We start from the raw sequence: 15211 nt of genomic DNA on the forward strand, positions 1-15211 counted from the left end.
TAGCAACTTTTCAGTCTTCTCCTAGAGTCAAATAAAAAAAAAAAAAAGCTACTAGCGATAAATCTAGCTACTTTTTTGTGTGTTACTGGAGATTTTGTATAGACTCTCATGTGTTCATACATCACACTCCCTACTCTTCTTAACGAGCTGTGGGTGGCCCAGTCAGTCCTCGCACAGCAGTCTCTCCCAACTGCGTACCGACGGCAAATGATTTAGCACCGGCAGTGTGAAGGTATTTCCCTTGTACAGTCAAACCGATCTGCTTCTCCTTTATTTCAACAATTTAATTTGTTTATTCGTTTATGCTTTTCTTGTTCACGATCGAAGATAATTTAGTGACAATTTCAGAACTTGTCTGAGTTTATTACATGTGGGAGATTACTGCAAATTCACTACATATCTATACTGATATACTGTATTCAAACAGCAACAAAGCGTAGTGCAAATATAAATACCCTTTTATAACCAGAGGCTGTTAAACAAACAGAAATGATAGAACATGATGATGTCACCAATATGCAAATTAACGTATGATGCAATCTAGTGAGTTTCTCGGACAGAGCTCAGCGCCTTTTCATTGAAAATAGTTGGCAGCAGTGCTACCCACCCCCTTCCCTGTTTTGAAAAGCAATCCAGACAAAGCCCCCTGAGTTTTACCACATTTTCAGTTTTAACCATATTCTTACCCTGTTATTTACTAGATTATTTAATCTTTGGCTTTTGTTTTTGTCTTACCTGCTTTCTGGAACTGTTCTTCCCCGAGTTGAACATTGTAGACACGGTCACCTCCGCTCTGCATCTCAAGTCCACCAGTGTACGCCAGTGGACAAACTGGTAACAACGGCAAAGTCGTCCATATGGAGGTAAGATGGTCACCTGCTAGCATTTTACAATGATTTCTAAAGATTAAGGACTTAAAAATCTTTTAATTCATTGTAAAAAAAAAACAATATAATTCAGCATTGTGATTTTGTTTCTACAGTATTACTGTATGTTTGGTCAAATAGGTTCAGGACTGGCGAGCAGTCAAAAACTACATATACAATAGCATATATCTATATTTTATACATAACATTTTTCAACAGAACTATGTATAAAATATTGTAGAGAATTTATTCTTTCAAAAATGTAGCTTTTTGTTAATTACAGACAAATAAAAAAATCATATTTTTTACTAACAATAAAATAAGATTTCAACTTAAAATGCAATTTACATTTTAATTTTACTCTTATTTTAAACAGTACACATTACATTAAAGCATTTATTTGCAAGGTATTTTTGTTAAAGTGATAGTGTCCCCAAAAATGACTTAATTAATGTAGTGTACATTTATAAGTTTTTTGTTTTCTGTTGAAGACTAAAAAAGATATGTTGAAGATTTGGATAAACTATTGACTTATATAGTAACACATATGGAAGACAATAAACAGTTTCCAACATTTTTCTAAATGTCTTTTAACAGAGAAAAAAAAGAAATGAATGCAAAAACCCTTTAATACATCAAAATTCAATAAATACATTACACCATAAAAAAAGAGTGCAAAAACACTTTCAGCACAAGAAAAGCAACATAACATTTGCCACTTTACAGTTGTGCTTTGTTCATTTTTTAATACTTTTTTATCATTATCAATATTATTATTATTACATGCAGTGTGTGTGTGATCCCGTGATGTCCTCCAGATGAAGATTCAGTGGGAGTTCAAAGGGGATTTATATATGGAGTCTGTGTTTGTCAAGCTTGTTTCCTCTCCGTCACCCCATGCTGAGTCATTTGAACAATTCTGCATTTTTTTCTTTTTTTTTTTTGCTGACGTACACAGTTTGACCAAAGCCATTTGGGGAAACTTGTTTAACATCTGATGTTTGCATATCTACATGCCATTATACTATTTTGAATATTCTTCAAGAGTAAGCATGATGTCTGATGTTTACAGTCGAAGTCAGATTTATTAGCCCCCTGTATATGTTTTTTCTGCGTATTAGAAAGAATATTATTTTAAACACAATCTAAACATAATAGTTTTAATAACTAATTTGCAATAATTGATTTCTTTTATCTCTGCAATTATGACAGTACATAATATTTTACTAGATATTCTTCAAGATACTGGTTTTCAGCTTAAAGTGTGCTTTAAAGGCTTAACTAGATTAATTAGGTTAACTAGACTTAACTTAGTTAGTGTAATTAGGCAATCATTGTATATTGATGGTTACATACTTAACCATCATTCCCCAAGGGTGGGAACGGAAATGCTATGTGTCCAATGAAACATTGGAGGACATTGCAGCGTCCAGTGCTTGCACCTGACAGCAATATTAATCAGCTAAGTATAAACCTCTTAGTCACCTGGCGCTAAGCTCACTTGAGGCAAATTTACAGCTGTTAGCTAAGGAACAACCAATGTGGCGGAGACCACCTGCTACCCAACTGGGGAGATCCAGTGGAAGTGAGGACTTATGGCCTAACCTGTCCTAGTGCGAGCACATATATAAGGAGATGGTTAGCGGGAAGGGAAGACACCGGCCCGTCTTTAAGGACTGAACCATGCATATGGGATTGCGAACAAGCAAGCACCGAACCCCAGAACACGGGGTGACCTAGCAGGCATACCCACAATGGAGTCGGATGTTGGGGGCCTCTGAAGAACTCTGCAGGGTTCACCAAATGTGGAACTCACCTGAGCAGAGTAAAGAAAGCATGAATGTTTCAAATGTGTTTAAAGCATTAATGTGTTTGTGCTCTCATCTCTGGGGGACACTGGCACTGACAAATGAGGGCAATGGCATCCACAATCCAGTGAGCCAACCGCTGTTTAGATGAAGCACTTCCCTTCTGTCGACCACCATAACAGACAAAGAGCTGCTCAGAAGATATAAAACTGAGTGTGGTCCATAGATGATCACAGGGCACGAACGGGACACAGCAAAGAAAGGGCAGGGTCTGCCTCTTTCATTGGCAGTGCTTGCAGGTTCACTATCTGATCTCTAAAGTGTGTGGTAGGAACTCTGGGCACATATCCGAGCCAGGGTCTCAGGATAATGTGAGAGTAGGCATAACCAAATTCCAGGCACAATTTAATGACTGAAAATGCTTCCGTGTCCCAGACGTTCTTTATCAATGCCAATGCAACCAGCTGAGCCGTCTTCACGGGCTGAAATCTCAAGAATACTGGGGGTGGGAGTGGTGGATGCTGTAGGAACTTAAGCTGTAGGAATGAAAATTCAACGCTGATGTGGCATGTCTGAGGGTCTTCTCTGCGGGAAGTGCACCATTCAGTGAACAGACTCCACATCAGGGCATAGGCATGCCCTGTAGAGGGTGCTCTAGCCTGAGTGATGATGTTAAACACCGCAGCCGGCAGGTCACCTAAGTCCTCCACGCTCCATCTAAGTATCACACGTGGAGGTTTCATAGATCCGCGTGCTGATGCCAGATAGTGCTCTGTCCTGAAGAAACAAGGTTCATCCTCAAAGCGATCTTCCAGGGAGCGGCTGTCGCGAGAATCCTGGTCCTGTTGGGTCAAAGAGGCGCAACAAGACCAGCTCCTCTTGGTCATAACCCACATATGGTTGATGTACGCAACAGCAACCTTGCTGTCCGCCCGAACTAGCATGTGTTTTCACTCTAGGTCTGATTGGTGAATAATAAATGAATAATGCTGGGCTGGCTGCAACCAATCATAAGCATGTGTTCCTCTCGAAATTAGTTTATAAATAAACTTCACTTAGAAAATATCTGAAAAAGAAAATAGAAAAACACAGAAGGGCTAATAATTTTGATTTCAACTGTGCATGCACTTCCATGATTCCACACTCAAAGTGCATCCCAAATCACATACTTATGCACTATTCTACGCCATTTTGTAGTATAAATAGTGGAAGTAGTGCATTCACACTGAAAACTCTAAATAATAAGTGCACTTTAAATACCTGGATGATGCACTCATTCAGCCGCTAAAACAAAGTGTGGAATGTCGGACACTTCACACACTCAACAGTCACAGCTTTGCTCACGAAGCGGAAGAGACGAAGCACATGTGTGATTCTCCTACATAAGTGCACCGCCTTCCAATGGTGAATGCGATTCTACTCATTAAAGGTATTATAGTAGTTTGGTCATTTATTTCACTAATTTGGCAAACGTCATCAGGGAAACAGTTTGAATTTCCGCTCAGTAAATAAAATGTTAGTGTTCCATTTGGGGCGACACTACATACATAAACGAGTGTGTTGAGTGTGTAGTGTGCCATTTGGGACACAGTTATAGTCACAATGCTATCAATATTTATTTTGTTAATCAGGTATATATGCTCCCTCTAGTATTGAAAATGACATGCAGAGTCTTTACTCAAAATCATTACATTAGGTAGCATTCTGCATTCGCAGAGCAAGGCTTTTTGACCACTGATGGTGCAGAAATATCAGTTTTCATTCTGATCTGCAAAATCTTTGGAGGTTAAGATGGCCCCTGAAAGTCTTGCAAAATGCAAAGTAAATTATCGGATCCAAAGAGGCGTTTAGTACTGCAAGCAGGACAGTCAGCTCTTTTAGGATGCGGAAAACCTGAGCTGTGGTGCAGTCATGCAGCAGGGGATTGAGCAACACATATGGCAGTCTTATCAGGTGATAAGGCACAAAGCACACACAGAAAATGACCACCAGAACTTGCATGTTACGTTTGGACTTGCTGAGCTTATTGTTACCAGGCTGTTTCGGCATAGTGTGTTGAGCTTGCTGAAGCTTTTGTACGTTCCACCAATAAAACAGAATGAGGGACACCAGCACACACAAAAAGCCTAAAAAGCAAGTGATCTGCAGGACCAGGTGGATCTGTTTGACCAAGTTGTTATGAAAGCTTTCACAGACATAACCACTGTCGGCAGGGTGTTCTTTATCAGTAATGGTAAAAGCAGCAATGTAGACCAAAATAAATCCCAGCAAGGTAGCCCAGGTCACAGCGCAGATGTATCGGGTCGAGCGGACCGTTTGGAACCAGTGAGTCTCCTGTGGCCGCACAATTCTCATATATCTGAAACAAAGCAAGAGATGAATAAATAACACTGAGCACGCTGTCAGAATGGAAACACTGTTACTTGTGTCTCCCTACTTCTTTAATTAATAAGGATGATTAATTATAAAACAACTACTGTAGAGGTTTTTTTTATAAGCATTAGAATTCATTGCTTAGTTCTTGTCTGATTTTTTTTCAAAAGTATATTCATTCTATTGAACGCAAATTAAGAATATTTAGAAAATGGTTGGATACCAGTAGCTTGACCTTGATAGTATTTGTTTTATCGTACTATGGATACTGATATTTGCTAGTTTCATACATTCCTTAAAGTATCTGTTTTTGTGTCCAACACAAAAAGGTAAAAAATGATAATGATTTGGAATAATTTTGATATCTATTGAACAGGGAAGTATTTTTAACACTGTGGTTGTTTCTTATTATTTACACATTGGTGCCTTCAAACTGTTGTATAAACGCAATATCAAACTCATAACTATGTGATCAGCCTCTTTATAACATGGCTGTCTCAAATCTGTCTGATTCTGAATGGTCAGCCACAACATTCCAATATATGAAACTAATAACATAGGCTCATTTGGGTGTTTTGGTTCATCTTGACCGTTGGTGATTATTTACCTTAATATAAATGCTCGTCAGTTTGGCGACTGAATAATTTATAAGTTAGTCTATGTTCCATTCAGCCAGTTTAAGCTTTTTGTAGCAAGTCCCCATACGCTTATTTCACGCGGCCGCCATTTTAAAGAACCAAAGCGAGGCTGCGGTGGGACGAAACCCGGAAGTATAGGACCAGCACTGTAAACATTGCAGAAACATGCCGTGTACTACAAACCTCCAGCTGTTGCAGAGATTTTAAAATGCAGAAATGGTGTAAACATTAATATCATTCAGTAAGTTTATTTTAAACATTTAAAAGCAATTTAGCATCAAACAAGATCACAATCTCCGTGATACGTTAAAGTGTCCTCCTAGGCTTTAGCTCATGGCACTAGTTAAACACCGTTAGGACGCTTTCCTGCTTCAGCTTATGATACCCAGTGATTGATAAAACACTGCAGTCCTCTGCAGCACACTCTTGTGTTGTCTGTAATAGTGTTCTCCTGGTACTGAAGTTTTAAACCCGGCTATTTCCCGCTAACATGGAAGCGCTGCTGAGCGCGGATGACTCGACTGATCTTCACGGCTTCGCACTTAAATCTCTGTGTATCTGTGTTTGGTTTGCACTCAGTTTACCGCTCTTCACCCAGTGCAAACTCAGATACACAGACTGGAGCGCGAAGCAGCCGTCAAGATCAGTCGAATCATCAAGTAGATTGCTCGGCTCGTCTGTGTTTGTGCTCAGTATACAGCAGTGGGTGAACTGATGACCTTCTTGGCCAATCACAAGCATTTCTGTTGAACACGTGAACACAATGGCAAATCAGCACTGTTTAAGAAAGCCATCAACATTGCCTTAAATCTTAGCGTGAAATTGACGGTTTTTCTTTTAATTCAGTATCGTGACGAGTCTAATATAGTGACAGAATCAGTTTATTAACTCGAGTTTGATTAATGGCGTCTAAAACGTGTGTTTGGGAAAGAAAACGTTTGCTAACTAGTGCCATTTCCCATAACTTAGCTGAAAATGAGCTCTGGTATCCCTTTTTACATTCACCATTCATTCAGAACGGACCTTCGGGTCACCCGGAAGGCGGAGAAATAATAAATTTGTGTCACTTTATCTTCGCTGATAAGATATATAGCCAGTTACAGAGCATTCCTATGTAACTCCCAATGATACTCCCGGGTTTCTTCCCACCGCAGCCTCGATTTCAATTTTGAAAATGGCGGCCGCGTGAAATCAGTCTATGTCATAAACAGGAAAAAGTACATCCAGCTGGTTATTTTTTACAGAAAAAAGCTCAGACTTATACAACAGTTTCTCTGATTTGTGTCAGGCTTTATTCTCAGATAAGAATCACCTGGATGTACTTCATCCTGTATGCTTGCGTCATTGAACATATGTGTGTCTGTGTGAGAGAGATTACATGTACAGTAACTACATTTGTGAAACAATCAAGTGAAAACAAGAGAAACAATCAGTTGAACAACATACCTGTTTGCAGCAATGTAGCCCATGAAGAGAATACTGGAGTACATGTTGAGGTAAGAAGCTGGCGATCCAAAATGACAGTAGATATTTTGAATTCCCACAGAAGGTCTAGCATACTTAACAATGCGTAATATCAGACACAGGCAGACAAACAAATCCGCTATTGCCAGATTCTTCAGATACACTGTGATGCTGGACTGAGTTGTAACTTTAAAAAAATACACATAAATGGCAATGCTGTTGAGCATTAGGCTGGCCACAAAAATGACTGTGTATACAGTTATGAAAAATAGACGAGCTGGCATTTCAGACAAGCCACAGTGTTCTTCGGTTGAATTGGTTGCGTTCTGGTCCATGATTGAGCTGGATGTTGAGACTGGCACCTATTGAAATAGAAAGTGAATAATGTTACGATTAATGTTGGATTTGTTCATAATTTAAAGATGTTATATGTGGTTAAATTGTTTTGATAGTGAAAGGCGGGACAGTTATGGGAGGTTTTGGGAGCATTGAAGCTTGTGTTGGTGTCGCAATTAAATTTTATCCACTGTGCACTTTGATCGAAAAGTCCATTTATTGTTAACTGAGTTCTTATTCATTGTGCTGTATAAAATTACAATTTAAAAGTGGATTATAATTGTATTTTCGATAGGAAACTGACTTTTAGTGATGGTTATAGTTTTTTAAATAGTAAGATAATATTAAAGGAAGACAGCTGGAGAGCCACACATTTTTGGTCAAAAAGCCACAGGTTCCCTACCACTGATCTAGACCAAGAGTATGTGATGAAGACAAGATTGTCTCTTCATGCAAAAAAAAAAAAAAATCTAGTGTACTTTATTTTAGAGGTTTAGTGAAGGCTGGTCCTTTTGGACCCGAAGAGCGAATGGTGTATACAGAATTCTGGAGGGTTAAATATGCAAAACAAATTAAATTAACTTACTTGAATTGAGTTTAGCTATATTAAAAAAAGAAAATACTAAAATAAATACACTTGAACCTCAATAATGCCTTATCATAATTAATAATTGTTCAGCACTCATTAAAACTATCACATCCCAGAAAATCAGTTGCTTACTAGATGCATGTGTAGTAAAAAAAACTTGAGATCTTTCTATGATTATTCTAGATCTTTCTAATGTGTTAAAATTAAAAATTCTTTAAAGTGGTTAAATTCAAGAAGTATACTTTACAAGCATGTCTTAAAAGCTATGCATAGGTTATACACATATCAAAATACTTTTAGTTGAATAAACCTAAAATAATTAGTTTGCTAAATCAGCTTTTTATACTCTTTTAACTCTTCTCAGAGTAGCTTCACATGAGTTAAAAGAAAGCATGACTTACCATTGCTCTCTCCTAAGACAGAAAAAGATTGTCTAACACTTCCTTAAAATCAGGCACTTTATCATGAGCAAATGACGTAGGGAAATGTTAGGTCATAGAAAAGGGAACATTAATTTGCGTTATAATAACTAAGTAACACACTTAAACTTAAAAAGCAGAAGTAAAGAAGTCTAAAATCATATGGAGTTGTAAAGATGTATTATTTTTTTTCAATACATATACAGTTAAAGTCAGAATTATTAGCCTTCCTTTGATTTTTTTTTTTACTTTTTCAAATATTTCCCAAATTATGCTTACCAGAGCAAAGAATTTTTGCAAGTAATGTTTTTTTTCTTCTGGAGAAAGTCTTATTTGTTTTATTTAGGCTAGAATAAAAGCAGTTTTGAATTTTTTTAACTACCATTTAAAGGAGAAAATTATTAGCCCCTTTAAGCTTTATTTTTTCGATAGTCTACAGAACAAATCATCATTATACAATAACTTGCCTAATAAACCTAACCTGGCTAGTTAACCTAATTAAGCCTTTAAATGAACTTTATACTGAAGTGTCTTAAATAAATTAGTTATTAGAAATGAGTTATTAATACTATTATGTTTAGAAACGTGTAAAAAAAAAAACCTCTCCGTTAAACAGAAATATGAGAAAAAAATAAATAAGGGGGGCTAATAATTCTGACTTCAACTGTAGCTATATACAAAATGGTTCATGTGTTAATCACTATTTTATTTCCAGAGGGTAAACAGCTTAATGTTAAAATGTTTTTACATTTTTTTATGAGATTCATTTATTCATTGATGCATAAATACTTATGATGTTCAAGTTTATACAGCTATTCTCAGTGTTGGGTTAACGCATTATACGTAAGTAACGTGTGTTGTGTAATAATATTACTTTTCTAAAGTAACAAGTAAGGTAACGCATTACTTTTGAAAATAAGTTATATTATTTGGGTTGTTTTTTACCTTGCTTAACTGACTTTTTAAAAAATATATTGTGGAATAAAAGTTGGTTGAATCACATCAATGGGAGAGCATGCTGCTAGGGAACAGACAGTCGGCTTGCAATCATCATCATCATCAGTTCTCTTTTTTTCAAAGCATGAGTCAGTGTACTGTTCTAAATAACTTAGGATATTGGTTTATTTTGAGTCAGAGGGGATATCCAGCATGTTAAAATGTAGTAATAATGTATTTAGCCTGCTGATGACGCAACCATTTCATGCTGAACCACTTGGTGAACAGTTTCAACCAGTTCACTTAGAAGATCCGGTCAAAAACAAACGATTCATTTGCGAATCGCCTGTCATCACTACAGACAGTCAGAATCAGAAACAATGGCAGGACGGAGACTTACGTTTTTGCAATGGATAATTATTATTTTGAACTTTAAGTAAAGAAGTGAATTGTTGTTAAGTGTAGATTATGTGTAGGTAAAACTCTTGACAACTGCAAGAAACACAACATCGGCATGACACCTCCAGCATCAAAAAATGATTGACATCAGTTCATGTTTTCCAGGTAAAACAATTTTTTTAACAACTTTTTATTATTTGTGGAAATGCATCCACTGTCTACTGTAGAAGTGACTACGTTTTGTAATATAGTACGATTTTTTCTCTTTTGAGATATGATTTACAAAGTTGTTAAGGCCACATGAAGCAATTTATTTAATGTTTAAGCTCAAATATTTATTTTGATTTGGGGATGTTTTAATATCGTCCTGCTGTTCATTTTGTTCTTAGAAATTTTAAAGGTTTGTGGAATGTTGAGATCTCAGGACCATGTGATTTTCCTGAGTGGATTCACTTGTGGACTGCTTGTGACGAGACTCTTTAAAAGAGGCGTGCAGGAAAGAGACGCAAGCTCCGAGGTGGTGAGTTATGAGTTCCCCTGGGCTGTCTTTCGGGGGCAATATGCCCTCCGGAGATGAAGATAGTTTGTTAGACAGGGCTTTATATCTAAGGTGGTCGAGTTAGGGGGTATTACTAAATGTTTAGCTGACCACTACCTTGGGCTAATGCCTAGTTCAGACTGGGTGATTTTAGCCCCGATTTTGGCTCGCCGACAGGTTTTGAGAAATCGCCGACAAATGCCTGAAATCACAGGCAAATCGCTGCTCGTGCACGTGAGTGACAATCACACAGTATGAACTATAAAAGACGCGATCTGAGAGAATTGCCAATGAGTCGCCGATGCCTGCGAGATATTTGGCATGCTGAATATCTGGAGCTGTCGGCGATTCAAATCATGCCGTGTGAATTGAGTTTTGACTGAAAATAACATCAGCGATCGCCTACAGCCAATGAGAGAGCGGCATTCACTTGTGTGTGCGTGTGTGTATACCTGCTGCAGGCCAGCGGGAGGCTGGGGGAGAAGGTAAAAGCGCACTTTTTCGGTTTATTTGGACCCACGAAATGGAGGAAAAACTAGTGGAGGTTTGACAGGACTAAGGAGCAACCGTGTCTGTCTGTTTATGAGCAACGTTGAGGAGAAATGGCTAATTCCCTTTAAACCCAGGTGAGCAAACATGTACATGTTCTACCCCATTAAAGGCTTCTTTCTCATTATGTAGTTAATAACAAAAGATATACGACGTGTTTTTGGCTGTGAGACGTAGTTTGGACGAAGTTGTCGGCGATTCTTCCTATAGTAAAGTCATGCAATGTCAAAGCCACTGTCGCCGATCCATCTTGCAGTGTAAACAAAGCAGCAACAAAACACTAGCCCAGATAGTCATGCAGTGTGAAAACATCTGTGACACGACTAATTTTAAAATCATGCAGTCTGAACTTGGCATAAGCCCCTCTCCTAACTAAGTCATGTGTTGGGGTGAATCGTGGAGTCCAGCCCCACCTTCTCTCCACATTTTAGGAATAAAGCTGCGGTCACACTGGGCTCTTCCTCCCATAGACTTCCATTCATACGCATGCAAATGCGTCAAACCAGAAACGCAGGGTCATGCGTCAAGTTTCGCAGGTTGCTGCGGTGCGAAGTTCAAGCTTGGTGAACTCTGACCTGTGAAATCGCATCACTTGACTGCGTGAGACCAATCAAGGATCAAAACATGACCTCTCTGAACTGAAATTTAAAACATTGAGCAATCGCTCGCTTTTTAAAATGTCTAATAAGCTTGTTTAATCCTGCCCCTTTTCACAGCGCCACACGGCAGAATATCGCATGCTCAGACTCTAATGTGACCGCAGCTTAAAAACAGAGTATCCTGGCCTAGCCTCCAGACTGCGGACAGACGAAACCTATAGCGGGTCTGTGTGATCGTGGAGGTGTGCTCTTTCCTACTCTGTGTGATGACGCTGGTGCCTTTCTCCTTGGCTGGGTCTCAAAGGCTGTGTGGAGGGAAGTTTTTTTTAAACCTTTTTAAACTCCTCGTTTAACCCTTTTGGAGACAATGTATCTAAAGTGAAAATCCAAAAGGCTTCACGTTGTAACAGCAATTTGTTAAGATCTCCTCCCGACGTGGACACTAAATCACAACTTCAATCCCTATATATTGTAAAGACAGAATGTCTCATAACTGAGAAATGCTGTGCAACAGGACTTCTGGGAACTTGATGTTGAATAGCACATTAATGTTCAAAGATGCTAATATTTAAAGGCCTACTCGTCTTACCTACATAACATAAACCACATTAGCGGTTTTGCACGAAATAGTGCCTTGAATATTGAACTTTTTGGCTGTATAGGGATGTTTAAAAGTTGATGTTTTATATGTGAAGTTACATTGTAAACAATTTCCACACTTAAAATTACCATGTAGTATAGTGTTTAAAAAATGCGGAGAGGATTTTATATCAGCTCTTACCAACACATTCCGGATATTAGATTTTCTTTAGTGTACTAAACGAGGTGAATTTTTAAAACACTCTTTGAGGGTAGGATCACTTGAAATAATATGCCAGTGTTTTAACAGCACTTTATTAATGTCTTTAGTCACCGGCGAATATTTCCTATATATGACGATAATGCTTTTTTGTTGTTTTTTTAACTAAACTATCCTCTTGTGAAATATCTTTAAAGGGCCATGAAACCCCCTCGTTTCAGCAGGGTGTTTTCACACCTCTACTTTGGAAAAAGTCAGAAAAGTGGGCGTGTCCAGCTCTGTTTAGGGGGGAGTGTCAGAGGAAGAAAAGTGGGATGGTGTGGCAGTGTCTATTTGGGCAAGTGCGAGTTTCAGAGTCAAAATACACACACACACACGAGAAAGTGATGCTGTTTAACCTACATGGACATCTGTAGTCGAATTATTTGCCAAATTATTAAATGGTGGACTTTAACTGCAGTTTGGCTCCTTCATTCAGGGAATTCATTCATGCCCCTCGCGACACACGAGATATTTGATTCGAGGATCTGCTCTAAGCGTGTATTTTTCATGCAATGTTTTGTACCGCACGGCGAATAAGAGAAAAAAAAACCTCCGCATTTCCCAGAAACTTAGATGCACACGGCAGGTAGTGTCAGAAAGCCGCGTGTGTTATTCCGGTCACTAAATGCGGTAAAAACCCTACACAAGGTTAAAGTTTGGTTGTGGTGCTAACATGTTTACACTCTGTGCAATAGTTTGTTAGATACGAACAAACTGAATAAACAAAGAGCACTGGTCGCTCACTAACCAAATCTGTAGAGACAGGACAATCTACAGCAACTAGAGCCGCGTCTTTATGAAGAGAAGACTACAAACCAATCCAGATCTCAGCGTTTGCAGATGAGAACAGCTCTCAGGTAAACAATAATCCTCCTTAGACACGTAAGTTATTGTTGTCGCGCGTCGCGTACACTGTTAATCCACACGTGAGTCTGCGCTCTCACAGAGAGAAAATGAAAACGAAACTTAACTGCAGCAAACTATAAAAGCAACACTTCACGCTTGTTTTGCCAACACAACGTGGCGTCTCTGTCCTGAAAACACGGTGATAGTAATGAATATTAATGAAGTTGCAAAATAGAGCGCGCTGATTGGTTTGAACCAAGCCTTACTTATGCATTAATGCAGCACACTGTAAGACGTAATAAGACTCACTCTGGCACAGACGTCCAGTCTGCACGCTGGAATACACGCTATTATGTCATGACCGTGACGCAGCTTCAAAAATTAGTTTCAAACCGGAAGTACGAATTTGCTTTAAATAACGCAAAAACAACCAATTTACACTTTTTAGTAAAATATAGGTGTCTTAATAGTGTTTTTAGCAGTGTGGGACACATATACGACTGTCAACAGCTCAAAACATGTGTTTTGGTGTTTCGTGACCCTTTAAGGCGATTATGTGCAGATTGTATCCACTCCTCTTTAAAAGAGCGTTCTCTAAATCTATCTAATAAACTCTGTGATTGCTGTTTAAAAATCTTCATCTCTACTGCAGTTGTATCCATTGGATACAACTAAATTAAGACATAGGTTTAAATGGTACTGGATGGTACGAATGTCTATGTAAAATGGTATAACGATCAGTGGGTTTTTAGTATAATGTTGTTTGTACACCGAATGCAGTCAAAAATACATGTGCATCTAAAAATCGCGATCATCATAGCAGCGTCAGACAATGAAATTAGTCCGCAATCGGCTACTGTCTGAGCTGGGGTATTTGCATTCAGCAATCTGATTGGCTGATGCTTCCGTCGGGGCTTGAAAAGTTGACAATGTCCCAACTTCTCCAGTGAGCAACACCACTGAAGTAGCACTGACGGATCCACAATGCAGTTCGGCATTGGCTGAAGTCACCCATTCAAAGTGAATGGGAAGCGTTAAAGCGTTAACCTGGATGATGGAAGCTTTCAGCGATGCTTCCAACTGAGCCAAGCCCAGTTTGATGAACGGTTGTCTGGTGTCTGCAGGAGGATTTCCTCTCAGGACAACAACAACAGGTGCTACGTCATAAGCAGTCCCCTAGAAAGAGAAAGCTCCTTATTAGATAACATGGCACGAATGGTAAATTTTCGAACTCGAGTGCCACGTCATTCTGGATTATGGATTATGCCAGAGGATGTCTACTTATGTCTTTACATGTACAGTCGAAGTCAGAATTATTTGCCCCCCTGAATTATTAGCGCCCATGTTTATTTTTTCCCCAATTTCTGTTCTGGGAAGATTGTTTTAGCACATTTCTAAGCATAATAGTTTTAAAACCTGTTTCTAATAACTGATTTATTTTATCTTTGCCATGCTGACAGTAAATAATATTTTACTATATATTTTTCAAGACACTACTATACAGCTTAAAGTGATCTTTGAAGGCTTAACTAGGTTAATAAGGTAAACTAGGCAGGTTAGGGTAATTAGTCACGTTATTGTATAATGATGGTTTGTTCTGTCGATTATCAAAAAAAAAAAAAAATTGCTTAAAGGGGCTAATAATTTTGTCCCAAAAATGTTTTTTTTTTAATTAATAACTGCTTTTATTCTAGCCGAAATAAAACAAATAAACTTTTTCCAGAAGATAAAATATTATCAGACATACTGTGAAAATTTCATTGCTTTGTTAAAAATCATTTGGGAAATCTTTAAAAAAGAATATAAAATCAAAAGGGGGCTAATAATTCTGACATCAACTGTAAATCATCCGCGCTCGACACTTCTTCGTCTGGTGTGAACGCAGCATAATGAAACACTGAAGTCACAATTCGGTACGTACCTCCGTTTTGGGCTCACAGTTCGCTATGGATTCAGTAAAACAGTAAATAACAAACAAAACCCGAGTGCTTGCTTTTTTCTGTTTATTTT

General features: G+C 38.3%; 1 protein-coding gene across 1 annotated transcript; it reads right to left on the reverse strand.

Annotated features, from left to right (window-relative positions):
* Nucleotides 1–1478: 1478 nt before the first annotated feature.
* LOC141378003 (P2Y purinoceptor 14-like) lies at nt 1479–8509 on the reverse strand. Its single transcript, XM_073924369.1, has 3 exons — nt 8476–8509; nt 7132–7511; nt 1479–5033 (listed from the first exon to the last, which is right to left on the reverse strand). Exons 1-3 carry the CDS (start codon nt 8476–8478, stop codon nt 4433–4435), a joined length of 984 nt encoding a protein of 327 aa, XP_073780470.1. The 5' UTR covers nt 8479–8509; the 3' UTR covers nt 1479–4432.
* Nucleotides 8510–15211: the final 6702 nt, after the last annotated feature.

This window comes from Danio rerio, chromosome 15, assembly GCF_049306965.1.
Source record: "Danio rerio strain Tuebingen ecotype United States chromosome 15, GRCz12tu, whole genome shotgun sequence".
In the NCBI taxonomy this organism is placed as follows: domain Eukaryota; kingdom Metazoa; phylum Chordata; class Actinopteri; order Cypriniformes; family Danionidae; genus Danio; species Danio rerio.